The sequence below is a fragment of the Myripristis murdjan genome, chromosome 22 (assembly GCF_902150065.1).
Source record: "Myripristis murdjan chromosome 22, fMyrMur1.1, whole genome shotgun sequence".
NCBI classification, from domain to species: domain Eukaryota; kingdom Metazoa; phylum Chordata; class Actinopteri; order Holocentriformes; family Holocentridae; genus Myripristis; species Myripristis murdjan.
Window position 1 is genome coordinate 30,754,961 of NC_044001.1, and position 14,670 is coordinate 30,769,630.

A 14,670-nucleotide genomic window follows, 5' to 3' on the forward strand; every position below is an offset into this window, starting at 1 on the left:
CTCCATCATTCTCAAATGGAAAAAGTTTGGCACAACCAGGACTCTTCCAAGAGCTGGTCACCCGGCCAAACTGAGCGATAGTGGGAGAAGGGCCTTAGTAAGAAAGGTTACTATGAACCTGATGGTCACTCTGACTGAGCTCCAGAGATCCTGTGTGGAGATGGGACAAAGTTCCATCAGGACAACCATCACTGCGGCCCATGTGATGTTTCAGTTTTTTTCTTTTTAATAAATTTACGAAGATTTGTACAATTCTGTTTTCACTTTGTCATTATAGGGTACTGAGTGTAGATTAATGAGAGAAAAAAATGAATTTAAAGGATTGTAACATCAGGCTGCAACATAACAAAAGTGAAAAAAGTGAAGGGGGTCCGTATACTTTCTGAATGCACTGTAGATTTTGATTAGACTGTAAGTGTTAACAGAGTTAACACTTACACAGTTACACTCTGTGTAAGTTAACACTTACATAGAGATTAAGCATTACAAAATGATTGTCTTCCTTTAGCTCTCCCCTTTTGTTGCACAACACTCCACACTGCATTTTAAAGCAGACAGTATTCACATTGCTAGTATTCAATTTCAGTGTTCACATTGGTTCATTTTATTTAATATTTCAATACTGGAAGAGATTCCAACACTACTTTTTAACACAAAATTTGTGCTTTTTGTCCAAGTACTTTATTTTTTACCTGCTTTTTCCAAAGGTGGTGTGATTTAAGCAATGCAAACAATACCTCAGAGGGTTTTAGTGTCAGATTCAGTATTATTTTAAATATGATGTTATTTCACACAATTGTTTTAATGGCCTATCAATGTGAACACTAGTCACTGGCAGGCAGCTTTATCATTCAAAAACTCTTAGGAACGTGTTAAATTGCTAAGGCCATGTACCTTTCTCTTTGGGCTTTGGATCAATTCCCTTTCAGTTGTTTCAGTTCAGTTATATTGATAGACTAGTGTTTACCTCCAGTCAAGGGACCTTGTTTGGCTTGTTTGTATGTATTTCTTACAAATAAAGTTCTATCCTAAACTTTAAATCATTTGGTGCCAACCCCAGTCTATTTTCATGTAAACACATAATCCTTTCATGTTTTTTTAAAGTGTTGCACCATAGTTTGTTACTGAATTTTGACTAATAATAGTTTATCGGCTATTACCATTTTGGAACTAGGAATTCCAACCTCCCTGTTTTAGAAACTGGAAAAGATCTTCCATTACATTTGAACTTTTTGTTACATCACTGGGAAACTTATGTTAACAGTATTATTACACTATAGCTGTAAGTTGTTTTTAAATGAATGATTATGATTTTAAATGAAGTATGTTAGCTGAATAATTCAGCGTATCCAACTATTTTACATTTATGAGAAACATTTATTTTGTAATTATTTTGATGGTTATTTATTTATGTGCATGTTATGCTTCCTAAACTCTTTTACTAGAAACATTCACTTCTACTAAGATTCCCATAATTAAAAGTTTTTTCATCTCCTGTTGCTGTTGTTGTTGTTGTTGTTACCACATTTTAACAAATTCTTTCAGCATGGATGTGTAAATTAGTGGAGACCTGCTTCATCCGAAAAAAAAAAAAAAAAAAACATTCTTTTTTAAAGTATTTGTGTCTTACCAGCTTTTCATGCTGTGGTCTGTTTGTTGTAATGTCAAAGGTTTTTCACTAGGAGGCACTGTGGTCTTATTAATAATCTTCCACAGTATTTACTCCATTTATGATTTTCTATTCCTGCAAATACCTATTATACTATTGTTTGTTTGATCTGGCAAAATGAAGTGTATTTTCTATTAACCCTTAGGAACCAGTGCAAATTCATTTAATTTCATTCAAAAACAGAAAAAGGCAATTAGCAAGAAATGAGCTGAAAATTAGCAAGAACTTCTTCCAAGTAAAGGACTTAAAAATGAGGGAAAAATGAGTAAAAACAAACAAAAAACTAATGACAAGAAAAACTTATCAGAATTATTACGTATTTAAAATTAAATTACATGAAAATCACAATAATCACAATGTCAAAAATTGCTTTAACCACTTTTTAAAAAAGCATAAGAAAATTACTACAAAATTCCTGGACAAAACTGTAATACCATAAAAAAAAATTAAATAAAACTGGTTCAAAAAAATCAAAAAAAGAAATAAAGTGAATTTTGTTTAGAGGTTTAAATGCAGGCCTGCCCACAGGTCACAGCGTTTCAGAGTCAATGAATTTGTTTTAAGTTAGATAAATACCTGAAAAATCTCCATTCAAGTTGAGGTTATTTCTAAACATTTGATACTAGTTCATGTCAAATTCAGTGGCACATATACTGATTAATGCAGAGAGAGAGGGATCAGTTTTCTTCAGTACCCCTCCCCAGGAACTGCACTGCTCAGTCACTGATTTCAACACACAAAAGCTTTAAAAAGAGTGCTTCAATTTTATTTCAAAATCATCTAAAAGTGGCTTTTAAAATTTCCTCATACATATTGCTAAAATACTTTTTTTCAGCTACATACATCATATTAAAAAATATAAAGGCATGCTAATCCCTAGTAATTTATGGGAGATATGTATTTACATACAGCACTGGCTATACTCTATAACACACTGTCACAGAGGAACATCATCAACAGAATTCCATCACAGGGTCTAAGTTATTTCCTCAATGACAAAAGAAGCAGTGCATTTGAATATCACCTTAGTTGAAAACAAAAGTTAAGTTACTTTTGTGCTTTCAAATCAACAAATAAAAAAGTCAGTAGTTATGTGTATATAGACTAGCTTTTTTCAAAAAAGGTCACTTTGCAAATTTTTGAGGACTGCGCCAGTTCGTATATTTTCTCTTTTGTAAAACCAAAGTAATGTCTATCAAAAACAAAACATTTACCTCAATTCAAACAGATTCAAACTTAACATGTCGAGATTATCCCTGATACAAATGAAACTTTTTCCTCTTATTCAAATGATTACTGCTCATTTTGTACATGTGGCCTATAGCTCATGCTGTAGGCTGCCACATGAAAATCAGCCTTGTTACCAAACACAAGTCACCTGCTGCATTCAGGCCATTGAACTATGCTGAAACTCAGCCACTCATTCAATAAAATCACACGTTCTCTTATCCAATAAGAATAGAATATGAAGACGGCACAGAAAGCACATGGTGCGCACATCACATCTTTACCAATGTGTCCAACTTGAAGAATTTCGGGGGAAATTCCTTTTATCGGTGTGGACAAAAAATATTTTTGTCCGAATATGAGGACAAGTAAAAATGTAGAATGCAGCATGTAACTTCAGTTCTGAATTATATCTCCATCTTGCAGACTCCTACATACCTTATTGTGTACTGCTATACAGTATATAGGTACTATATATTTATTCTATAGGAAAAACTAGGATAGACTATTGCACTGTACAGGCAAAACCTCTAGAAAGACAAAACAGCCCAACCATGACCATTACAGTACAGTCTTTTGGCCATCGGGGGCAGAGCTGAGCACTTGCTGAGTAAAATCCATGGCAGTCACTGGGCCTATCTGCTGTAAATGATCACATTTGATTCCAAATGCTTACCAGTAACTGGATTATTACTGTCATTGTTAAATGACCCAAAACTTACAATGAAGACAGAGTTTAAAGCTGATGTGACATCAATCGTAAAATTATGGCAATTTCAGAAGATCTCCAGTTGCATTGAGGCTATGTGGTGTTGACTTGTATAACCAGGGGTATTTTTTTAACAAAATAGAATAGATCTTTACTCATTCATTCAATCATTCTAGAGTTCATTCTTCAAAGCACCATTGTCAAACGATTTTCACCAATGTACAGTTAAAAAAATAAAATAAAATAAAAAATGCGGCCATTTCTTTTTTCAGTTTTCATTGACTGCTGTTCTTTTGACTGTTTTGCCCAGTTTTAGTGCTCAACGTCATCCCCTGGAGGTGGCCTCACATGTTGTAGGAGGAATATCTCCCTATATAGACTTAACTGTGGCACAACTCTATTACACAAGTAGCACTATACATTAGCTGTCATGACATCTAATTATGAATATGAGATGGGCAGAAGTCAGCACTACTTTTTGTGGGCTTTGCAGTGAGGCAGTGACAAGTCAGGCAGTATTTTGTATGGTTACTATTGATTTGCCAAAATATATGTATATATAACACATCTTTTGTCACTTGTTCATCCACACATAAACCTGCCCAAAAAACTGTTTGAGTATTGCAGTCTTTACCGACTTTACAGCAAGACCGGTACTGTTGTGTACCAGTTTTTCACTGTAGCCGTTTTGACATGAAACAGCAAGGTAAACACAAGCATTACTAAGAACATTTCAACTGAAGTGTACCAAAGCCAGTGTGCATAACATTATGATGGTCCCTGGCTCTGTTAGACTTCAATGGAACATAACCGTAATTGATGTCATTAGTAAAACCTGTGTTCACCGTGCTTTTCATGTTAAAATGGCAGCAAGGAAAAGGGTTTTCGATAACTGTTAGGTCTATGTTAAGTGCTGACTTCAGATGCTAATTTTATACCAATCTTCCCTTTCTCACATTGTGTAACAGTACATTTAAAATAGCTACCTTCTTGTATGTCTTAGTGGTCTGAATGAAATAGAATAGAATTATGGATGATAAACTAAGCTAAGAAAAGTTATCCTCTAGGCTTATTTTCTATGTCTAGAAAGTGTCTCAAAATAGTGATAAATCGAGTGCAGTTTCCTCTCAAGGAAATAAAGACACTTAATGAAAAATCAGGTCTTTGATCAACTTACTGTTGTACAGTGGTCAGTATTTTAACACTACAGTGCTTTGGCTGCTAGGTCAGCCTCCACTAAACATACAAAGTAAACTAAATACACGCTGGACACACCATGTCAGACAGTTTCACCAACGGTAAGATAATCAAGGAGCTGATTTGTGCAGAAGTCATTGTATTCCTCTATGCTGTGGTAGCTGGGTAGTTAAAACAGCTCTCAAGTAACTTTTATGTGGTCTTTTGAGAGCATCTGGGACATATTATGTACACAACACAAATCACAATCTACATTGCAAAACCAGCTATGCACCTTCGTACTATGTGCATTATAGTAGCACATACATAAAGTGAGGAGATAATACCATACATGAAAAAGCTAGCACTGCTAGCACTGCAAGATGTTTCCAGTTGTATCATCCTGCTGATAAAATCCTTTGATTTGCCATGCACACAATGTGCAAAACAGGAGATGTTATGCCATTGTAGTCAACACCAGGCAAGGTAGCATACTTCTGTCATCCTACTAATTAAATACAAATGTTAAAGGGGTTTCTTCCTGGTCAATTTGTGTCTTTTCAAATATTACTTAATTTTTGGTGACACTAAATGATCAGTGTTGTCTTCATACATATAGCTTGGGAATATTTTTGTATAGTAGGCAATACTGAAGCATACTCATTTTTCATTCCATGTTAACCAAGTTGTAATACTGCATGTCCATATTGTGTGTGGCAGTCAGCCTCGAATACTTAGAAGTGAACATTGAAACAAGGGTCCTGGCTTGGATGAAGTGATAGAGATTCAGTCTGCCTGTCACAGGCTTTCTGAATGCCTCTTACTATGAGCTCACACTGCAACTACCATGATCAACTTGTCACCAGAAGTCGATTGTTCTATGCAGATGAACAACCTCAGAAACATGACTGATGTGTGAACAGTCAACAAGCTTGTCAACTGACAACCATCAATGGTCAATCAGATTCCTCAGTTTCTTTCTGATGCAATTTTATGAATTTAGCAAATGTAAATCAGTAAGCTGATTGTAGCCATTCAGAGCTTCCCACTTTTCAAGAACCTTTATCTGAAATATGTTTGGAGAATGACTAAAGTAATGAATTCTCTTTATAGTACAGGTACACTATGCCAAAATACCAAGGATAGATTCTACTGACAAAAAAATATGGAAAAAGCTCGTAATCAGTGAGTCAGTCCACCATTGAGAACCATGTTGACTCAACCATTAAATTACATGCTAATCCTTTGTATTTTGACAGTTTAGTCTTAATGGTCCTCATGTCTTGGCAATTTTGTGTATGGCACACACATTGCTATCAAAATAACACTTGCTAGCTAACTCACTGCATTAAAGGTACCCAATGTTAACTTGTAAACGCATTTGGTTTTGTCTGCCTTACAAATATCTCAAGCCTAAACCCTAATAAATGTTGAATACATTTCCTATCTCAAAAGATATTGGCAAAGCTTTATTCTGGAATATTTTGAAAGTTATATGATTTACACTGAGGTGTGGAATATGTTGCCCCCATGCTCATAGCGTGCTGGAAGAGCCTGTGATGTAAACAAAACAGAAACTGATTTATCAATGCAGTATAACACCACTAGTGGTGTTACACATTACACTGGGTACCAGTAATGTAATATCCTTATTAAAGGCATAATTGTTTTCACAGCAGCCATTTTGACATGAAATTGCAGGGTAAGCTCAGCTATTTCTAATGACATGAAGTCAGGTTCTGTTCCATTCAAGTGCTCCAGAGCCTGTCAGAGCCAGTTCTGCTGAACTTTAGTGGAACAGGCCATTCCTACACTGATCAGTAATACCTGTGTTTACCTAATATTATGTCAAAATGGCTGCTGTGAAAAGGTCTATACCAAAGTAACAAAAAATGCGTGATGTGTGCAAATACCTAGCTTACTGCAGATCACTACATGCAATCACGGCTTCTTGTGCCACTAATAGCTGGCCAGAAGAGAGTGGCCTATCAACCAAGCTGCTTGCAGTGTGAACTCAAAGTGCAGAGTCCTGCCCAACATGGCCATTTGAAAATTCTGCTGCTGTCGTCTCTGTCACTCACATCTAGGAATTGGCTCTAGAAAATGGCTGGCATGGGTAGCCAAACCCTGCAATGTCATCCTTCAAACAGCTGCACAGCAGATCTGAGCCTAGGCAAGTCTTCAGTCTTGGCATTAGGGGAACATGACATGGTAAGACTGAGATGTAGGAGCGTCCATTTTGACGTGGCCCAGGGGTTTCAGTTGGGCTGAGGAAGCTGTAGTTTGATAGTAAGTGCTGAGGCCTTCCAGTCCAGTCTGGTGGTGTAGATGTGCTGGGATCACTGATGACTTTGCTTGTTGTCTCCCAGCTATAAAGGTCCTTTGTATTGGTTGCCTGAAAGCTGCTGTCGGACTGAAGGCTTTGACCCAGCAGCATCACCCAGCTTTCTCCAAACCACCTGAGAGGGAGACACAACACACTGTCAGCAAATGTGTGCATGTGCATGAGTGTGATTAATAAGGGCAGGGTGTCTCTGAGTTATGAATAGTGCCTTTTGTTTCTCCCTGGGTGAGAGTTGAATGCAACGGACCATCACAACTGCTGAGTGATCAGCCTGGAGGCCCCAATATGAAGAACACAAACACAAACAAATCCTTGTAACACAGGCTACTGCATAATACTATCAGAACCGTCCCAACTATGTCACACTGCATGATCATTTCAGACATTCAAAGTTTAAAACAACATTGCAGCTCCAGTTATGTTGCAAATGTGTCATACCCCATAGCTCCCACTGAGTCAGAGACCATGTCTCAGCCTTCTTTTAATAGCCTAGCTTTCTGGACTGAAGTATTTGTGGTGGTACATTTTCCAAACCAGTTCACACTCCTGCTGACACGAGTGCAGTCGCACAAGGAGAAAGAAAGACAGAAAGAAAGAACAAAGAGTTTACATTGAAACTTACATTGCACATCTCTCTGACAATGGCCTTTTCTTTCTCACTGAGATCTTCATCATAGTCCTCAGAGATCTGCCTGTCCAGGTTCTCATGGACTTCCAGCACCTACCCACACACACACACACACACACACACACACAATATGCCAGAAAGCAGAAAACAATGGAATTAATGCCTTTTGTGTGTAAGATGCTTTAGCATTTGGGAATTTGGAACATTCCAGAAATCCAGATTTTCCCTTTGGCCATACACTAAATATATTCCATAATATTCCAGCATATTCCTAAACTGTTCAGCCTAACCTTCATAGCATGGACTACAGCCTCTGGTTTATGCCCCGGGGGGAGGTAGGTCCCTGTAGGGGAGGGTTCATCACTGGGTGTTTGAACAGCACCCTGGGGAGACAAGAAACACCCACTGGTCACAAGCGTTTTAATCACAATAAGCACAATAAACAGTGAAGGCTATAGAACATGTGGAGGCATTGCAACAACTAACAGACAGCTCACATACAGAGTAAGAAAGCAGGACCCGAGACTCTCCATATCACATGGATCAGTCTACACAAAGAAGTACAGGTGCATCTCAAAGAATTGAAATATAATGGAAAAGTTCATTATTTCTGTAATTTAATTTGAAAAGTTAAACTTTCATATATTTTAGAGCGATTACACATAAAGTGAAATAGTTCAAGCCTGGCTTTTTGATTTTCATTAACTGTAAGCTGAAATCCTCAGAATTAAAACAAAAAAGGCTTGAAAATGTTTACTTTATGTGTAATGGATCTAGAATATATGAAAATTTCCCTTTTTGAAATAAATTACAGAAAAAGACCTTTTCCATGATATTCTAATTTTTTGCGATGCACCTGTAGAGAACAGCAGCATCGAGCTGAAGACCATGAGACAATGAGAATCACATCTCCCTACTTTTAATTTATAAATGTTTTGTTGTTGTTTTTTTTCAGTCAGTCATTTGAGTAGTAAAAGTGTGCATAATCACTATAAATCCTGATTATAATTCATCAGTTAGCCTTTTTTAAAACATAGTTTTCTTCACTATTTTCTACTTCCAGCAGCCAGAGGCTTGGCATGTAAATGGCTCTGTTGATTCTGCAGCTGCATGCTTCTTGTAGAAAAAGAAGAGGAAGAGCTGAGGGGTGAATATGCATTTCCATGGTGACCAGTGGTGCAGTAAAGCTGCTGTGGTTGCAGTAAAGCAAGAGAGGATCAATCAGTTGATCAGACAGGCTGATCAATAGGTCAGAAAGGAGGTCTTGCTTCTGCTGTAGTGTAGAAATTAGTTTGAGCTGTTGAACGATCATGAGGATATTACCCCAAGTACAACAATTGGCTTGGTTTTCATAAAATTCCTTTTAATATGAGAGGAATGCAATTTCCGCTGCAAAAAGTGTTGGCTGCTTTCATACACAAAGGGAAATGAAAATAATACAGAATGAAGAATAAAACAGTAGGTAACCAATCTACTGTATCCATATCTGTCTTATTATTGTCTGCTAAATGTAATTCATTTTATTTCTTTGTGCATTAGTACTGGAATCATGCCAGTATGTGTGACAACATTAAAGAACCAAATGAATTTATGAAACTGAAATGAAAACAGGTGAAAGAGACGAATGAAGAGTTACCGGGCTAAAGGACAAGCTAACATTTGGTAGAGGCAACCACAGCTATAAAAACAAGGTATGGAGTTTCTCATATGAGGTTGTAGCGAGCTCTTATTATTTCTGCATTATTGGCCTCACAATGACACACAGACTCAGACACACCTTTACCATCTCTTTCATCTCATCTCAGCATCTGCTGCAACAGCGGCTACAGTAACATACCCAGACATAATCAACGTGACATAAAGACTGTGCCTTCAAAAGGGGACGTGCTAACACATTAAACCAGTTTTTCATCAGGTTTGACTGACCAATAAGTAAAATTAAGTAAAAATGTATTTATATAGCGCTTTTCACAGAGAGAACCCACAAAGTGCTTTACAAGTTAAAAATACAAATGCTCAAAGCTAATAAAACAATATACAAATGGGATTCAAAGAAATAAAAATACAATAGACGGTAATAAAACAATATAAATATAAATATATATAATCAGTATAAAAAGGTGATGCTAAGGAAATAAAAATGCAATAAAAAACAATAGAAACACAAAGGCAATGCTGGCCAAACCTCCCTCCACCTCCTCTAATGTCCCCACTCACACTTCGGCAAAAACCAGTCGTGTTTCCACTGTTGTGCCGATAGCCCCTTAATCTCGCCCCATCCATGCACGTGAGTGGGAGGTAGGATGTGAGTGGTTAAAGTCTACACACCTGGCACCAACTAACTGTTGCAGAACTCCGTGGATGCCACATTGTGCATTGTGTGTTTAAACTGCCTTATACTGAGAACTGAGTTGTTTCAGTTTTTTGCAGACCTGTCCTGTTGTGCTTTGGATCCCCACCACTGCCAGCTCTCTCACTATGGGATGACGACTGGCGTAGCTGAAGGAGTCCAGCAGCCAGTATCCAGCAGTGGGACATTGCCCCACTGCTGCCCTATAACCACTGTTCCTTTATGCATTGTATTGTATGCAATATAATACAATGCATAAAGGAAAGAAGCAAAATTAGTGCCACTTTGTGTGATGTGGCACTGAGCCACCAAATTCTTGCTCTGGTGGACCTTAAATTGCAGCTCCCTGTTCAGTCTCTATGAGGACATTACACTCAAATACAAATGAAAGACTATTTTATGCAGTCTTATCAAGGTCTTACACCCGCACACATACATGCAGATTATTATTAGTGTGGCAGTATACGTACATTGAGCATGCTGTCCTGGTACTGTGAGAGCTGTGACTCCGAGTGGTAAAAAGACAAATTCTTCCTCAACATCTTCACTTCCCCACCATTCACCTGGGAGACAGACAATGAGAGAGTGAGAGACAGACAGGGGGAGACAAAGTTTTAATTTTTGATGGTCTGTAATACTTTGGAGTCTGAGCTCAGTGTTTACTGCTGCTCTACAGTATCTCTAATGTATGTAATGTATTTGTCCTGTTTTTCAAGCACAAACTCAGCTGTAAGTTTATCCTTTCAAACAAGCAGAAATTACGGAGCAAAAATGTCTTAGCACAAAGTCAGATTTGCAACAGCTGTTATTTCGTCTGATTTCCACTGGGAATATCTCCACCTCTGATTGGTCTACAGATTTCAGAGTAGTGAGGAGTAGATTGTTTCTACATCATAAAGTTGAGAAGTTATTCATGAAAATATGACCACATCATGAACTGCATATGCTTATCTAACATTTTAAATCAAATCAACAAGACACCCCTGATTTAAAACAAACTAATCAATTCTGATAAAATCAAACATATACACAAATTCTAACATTAGGTTCAAGTTTATTTAGAGCCCTTAATCACTCTTGCAGTTTCAAAGGAGACTCAAAGATACTAATGGCAAATGCATAAGCAACTTATTTTCCTGTTATGTTTCCTGTATTAGCCAATGTACCAATTAAGGGCATTTTGCCTTGTCTTTTTGCATTTGTGTCCAATGTTGCTCTGCAAAGCACTCTGCAATGACCCTGTTTTGTCTGCCTTGTATCTGCCTTGTAATTAAATTTGATTTGATTTGCTCAGTGATCTATCAGTGCATTTAAAGTCACAAAAACTGGCAGCAAGTAGATCATCATAAAAATCATCAGCGAACTCATCTCAAGAATTCACTACTGATGTTACGCTCCCATCTGCTTAACATTAACAGTGGATTGTTTTTAATGCTCCCCCTGTTTATTTTCTAGTCCAAACAAGAAGAAGCTGGTTGTATGTGTCTCTTTTATAATAGCTCTCTGTGTTTTGACATAAACCAAGTGAAAATAAAGTGAATAGATACACTGGGTCTACTACTTAAAGGCAATTACAGGGCTCCTAAGTCAGATTCAGGTGAATATCCTACATTAAAAGCAAACTTCAAAAAGATAGCTGCCCGCAAGGGGTCATCATTTGGTTAAGGGGACTGCACTGATGTAGTGTGTCTACATTAAAGTGCTTGGCAGAAGAGCTTCCATCACAGTATGTGATACGGGACAGTGATAGTTACCTGTGACAGTAACTGCTTGTTGTCATCCTCCAGCATCCGCACTCTGTTCTCCAGCTGCCTGATGTAGCTGGCTGATGCATCTGCATGAGAAAAACCAAAAGGACGCATTGTCAATAGTGCAAAAAGGAAAATCTGATCAATCTTAAGTTGACCTGTCATCAATAATCAAACTTTTAAACCAATCATTTTTCCCCAACTGAAATTCAGCCACACTGCAAAAAAAATATTTTTGCAGTGTGTGCAGACTTATGTTAAGTGTTTTCTGATTTCTTTGCGGTGAGTTAGCTCATAGCTGAGAAGCTGAAACGTCATGCTGAAGGAGAATTGGTGAAGGACTGCCTTGTTGCCACTGCAGAGCTGCTAGCACTGAACAAAGAAAAATTGCGTGTCAGTGTCAGTTTGTCTCCAAACACTGTCATAGAGCAGATTACTGATATGGCACAAGATATTGAAAAAACATTGAAGGACACTGCAAGAAATTTCCAGTTTTTCTCTCTGGCATGTGATGAAACAATGTCCTGAGATTGGTCCTGTTCTGAGGGGATATGCACTGAAATGTGCATCTCTGTTTGGGACAACCTTCTGCTGTGAGCAGTTCTTTTCAAAACTGACCCTTGCAAAGACTCAGTTCTACTCAAGACTGACTGACTCAAACCTGGAAAACCAGCTGCGGATAACATCATCATCACTACATCTGACATCATATGCCTCGCATAAAAGCAATTCCAGCCATCGCTGAGGTTAGTGTGATGTTTTACAAATAAAAAGCATGTTAATTTAACAATTAAATTCTTATTATTAATATTGAAATATTAATAAAATGATTGAGATCCATTTTAATTCAGTAATCTTGTATGGCTCTCAAAGGATGTTCTAAAAACTGAAATGGCCATTGAAAAAGTAGGAAAAAGGTTCCCCAACCCTGCTCTACTGGATTCATCTCACTGAGTCCAGTCGGAGCCCATACCCATTAATATCCTTGATTGGTATGATTGAGAGATGCTTAGCAGCCCTCTCAAACTTAATCCCCACATATTGTTCAGCCATGCATTGCTGATCTTTCCATGCTAGTCCCATTAAAGACCACTAATCCTAAAACTGCACATTTTCAGTTCTTGATACCCAAACTGATCTAAAAATGTGCCACTTTCAGACGAGGGCTGAATACCAGTGGAATTTCTTCTGCATGCAAGGTGATTTGAAGCTGTCACTGGACTTACAGTGGCAGTTGAATTCAAGGAAATAGCTGAATTTCCTAGAATAAGTACTCAAGTGTACAGTGTTTCATGCTCATACTGAACAAACAGGCATGAACACTCTGATGCCTTTGTATGTTTTCATTTAAACGCACATGCAGTCTCAAATCTCCCATGCACACAGGGAACAGTAACTAATCCACAGCTGCTGCTCCAGTCATAATAATGCCCATTGCAGCTGCAGCCCCCAACGAATCATAGAAACATCTTTCAAAGAGACAGAAAGCAAGCCAAAATGCAAGAGAGACTCAGATGGCAAAAATAGACTAAGAGAGAGGCAGAAATACAGGCAAGAGGAATGAAACAAAAAGTGAAAGAGAGAAGGCTAGAGCGATATGTTGTGGCAGTAAGCCTCTTTGCTTCCTTGTGACCTCAGCTCTAATCCAACTCGGTACAACCGGATTATCTGACCTGCAGCCGTCTAGCCTTGTGCTGCTCACACACACACAAACACACAAACACACACACTTGCTAACAACTGCTGCACTGCAATGTCCAAGAGAGCGAGAGCAACACACTTAACACCCAACAATCACACACACATACACTGCACAGGGGTGGACACACATCTGTGTAGGTGGACCTCCTGCACCAAACAGCCATCTGAACAATATAATTCCGCCCCGTCCCTCCCTGGTTCCTGGCATACTGGAGTTCTCCAGTGGGATAAAAATATATCCACTAGCACCCATACCCAAAGGTTTAGAGCTGGAATATCAGAAAGAAATAGCACTGGGACTAAACATAACTGCACTACCACACGAAAAACCTGTTTCAGTCCCTGTAAATTAAACTAAGCATGATGGATTTGTCTGTAGCCTGTGCTCCTTGCTGTCATTTTCTTTCTCTGCTGTTCAGCTTGCATATTACTTGTGCATTCTTTGAAGGAACTGGGAAATATTCACAATTGTGGTTGCCAGCTGCCTTGAACATTTGTAATTGGGAAATACAACTAGACTTAAATCTTCATCTAAAGCAAGTAAGCATGCAAATTAAGAAGAAAAGGGTAAATTATTACCATAGGCCTCAGAAGTCTGACTTGTGTTGACTACAAACCTTTGCCCAAATATAGAATTCTTGATTCAACACATTTTCTCTGTGAGGAAAATACATGTGATTTTCACATAATCATCCCTGTCAAAGTCTGTTGATGTTTTTTTCTCTGTTAGTTACTGAATATACTGAATTCTGCAGCTGCTTTCCAACCTAAATAATAGGCCTCTTTAACAGCGGCCATTTTGACATGTAATGGCAGGTAAACACAGGTGTTACCAGTAACATTTACTAAGGTTCTGTTTCATTTAGGTCTAATGGCATGTTCACACCAAACAAGGTGAAATTCGCCCCGTGGACTTGCCCAACTCCAGCCATGACTTTTTCCCTTGATTTGAAAAATGTAAGCTCATGAACAATACAGAAATTCAGATAATTTGTGTCACCTGCCATGAATTCACGTCTATTTGCATCTTTGCACTGACTTTATATGTAAGAGCCATGTGGGAAAAACTCACTTTGCGTTTGGACTGAACTCACAGTAACAGAGCTAACAAAAAACTA

The 14,670-nt window shown here is 38.0% G+C and overlaps 1 protein-coding gene across 1 annotated transcript in view; it reads right to left on the reverse strand.

Annotated features, from left to right (window-relative positions):
- Window positions 1–2,413: 2,413 nt before the first annotated feature.
- ccdc85ca (coiled-coil domain containing 85C, a) overlaps window positions 2,414–14,670 on the reverse strand; it is a 44,336-nt gene continuing 32,079 nt past the window's right edge. Inside the window, exons 2-6 of the mRNA XM_030081799.1 lie at window positions 11,858–11,937; window positions 10,574–10,666; window positions 8,044–8,136; window positions 7,748–7,846; window positions 2,414–7,240 (exon numbers count right to left, since the gene is read on the reverse strand). Of these exons, the coding sequence (XP_029937659.1) occupies window positions 7,151–7,240; window positions 7,748–7,846; window positions 8,044–8,136; window positions 10,574–10,666; window positions 11,858–11,937 (455 nt within the window). The 3' untranslated portion in view covers window positions 2,414–7,150. The remainder of the gene's footprint in view (window positions 7,241–7,747; window positions 7,847–8,043; window positions 8,137–10,573; window positions 10,667–11,857; window positions 11,938–14,670) is intronic.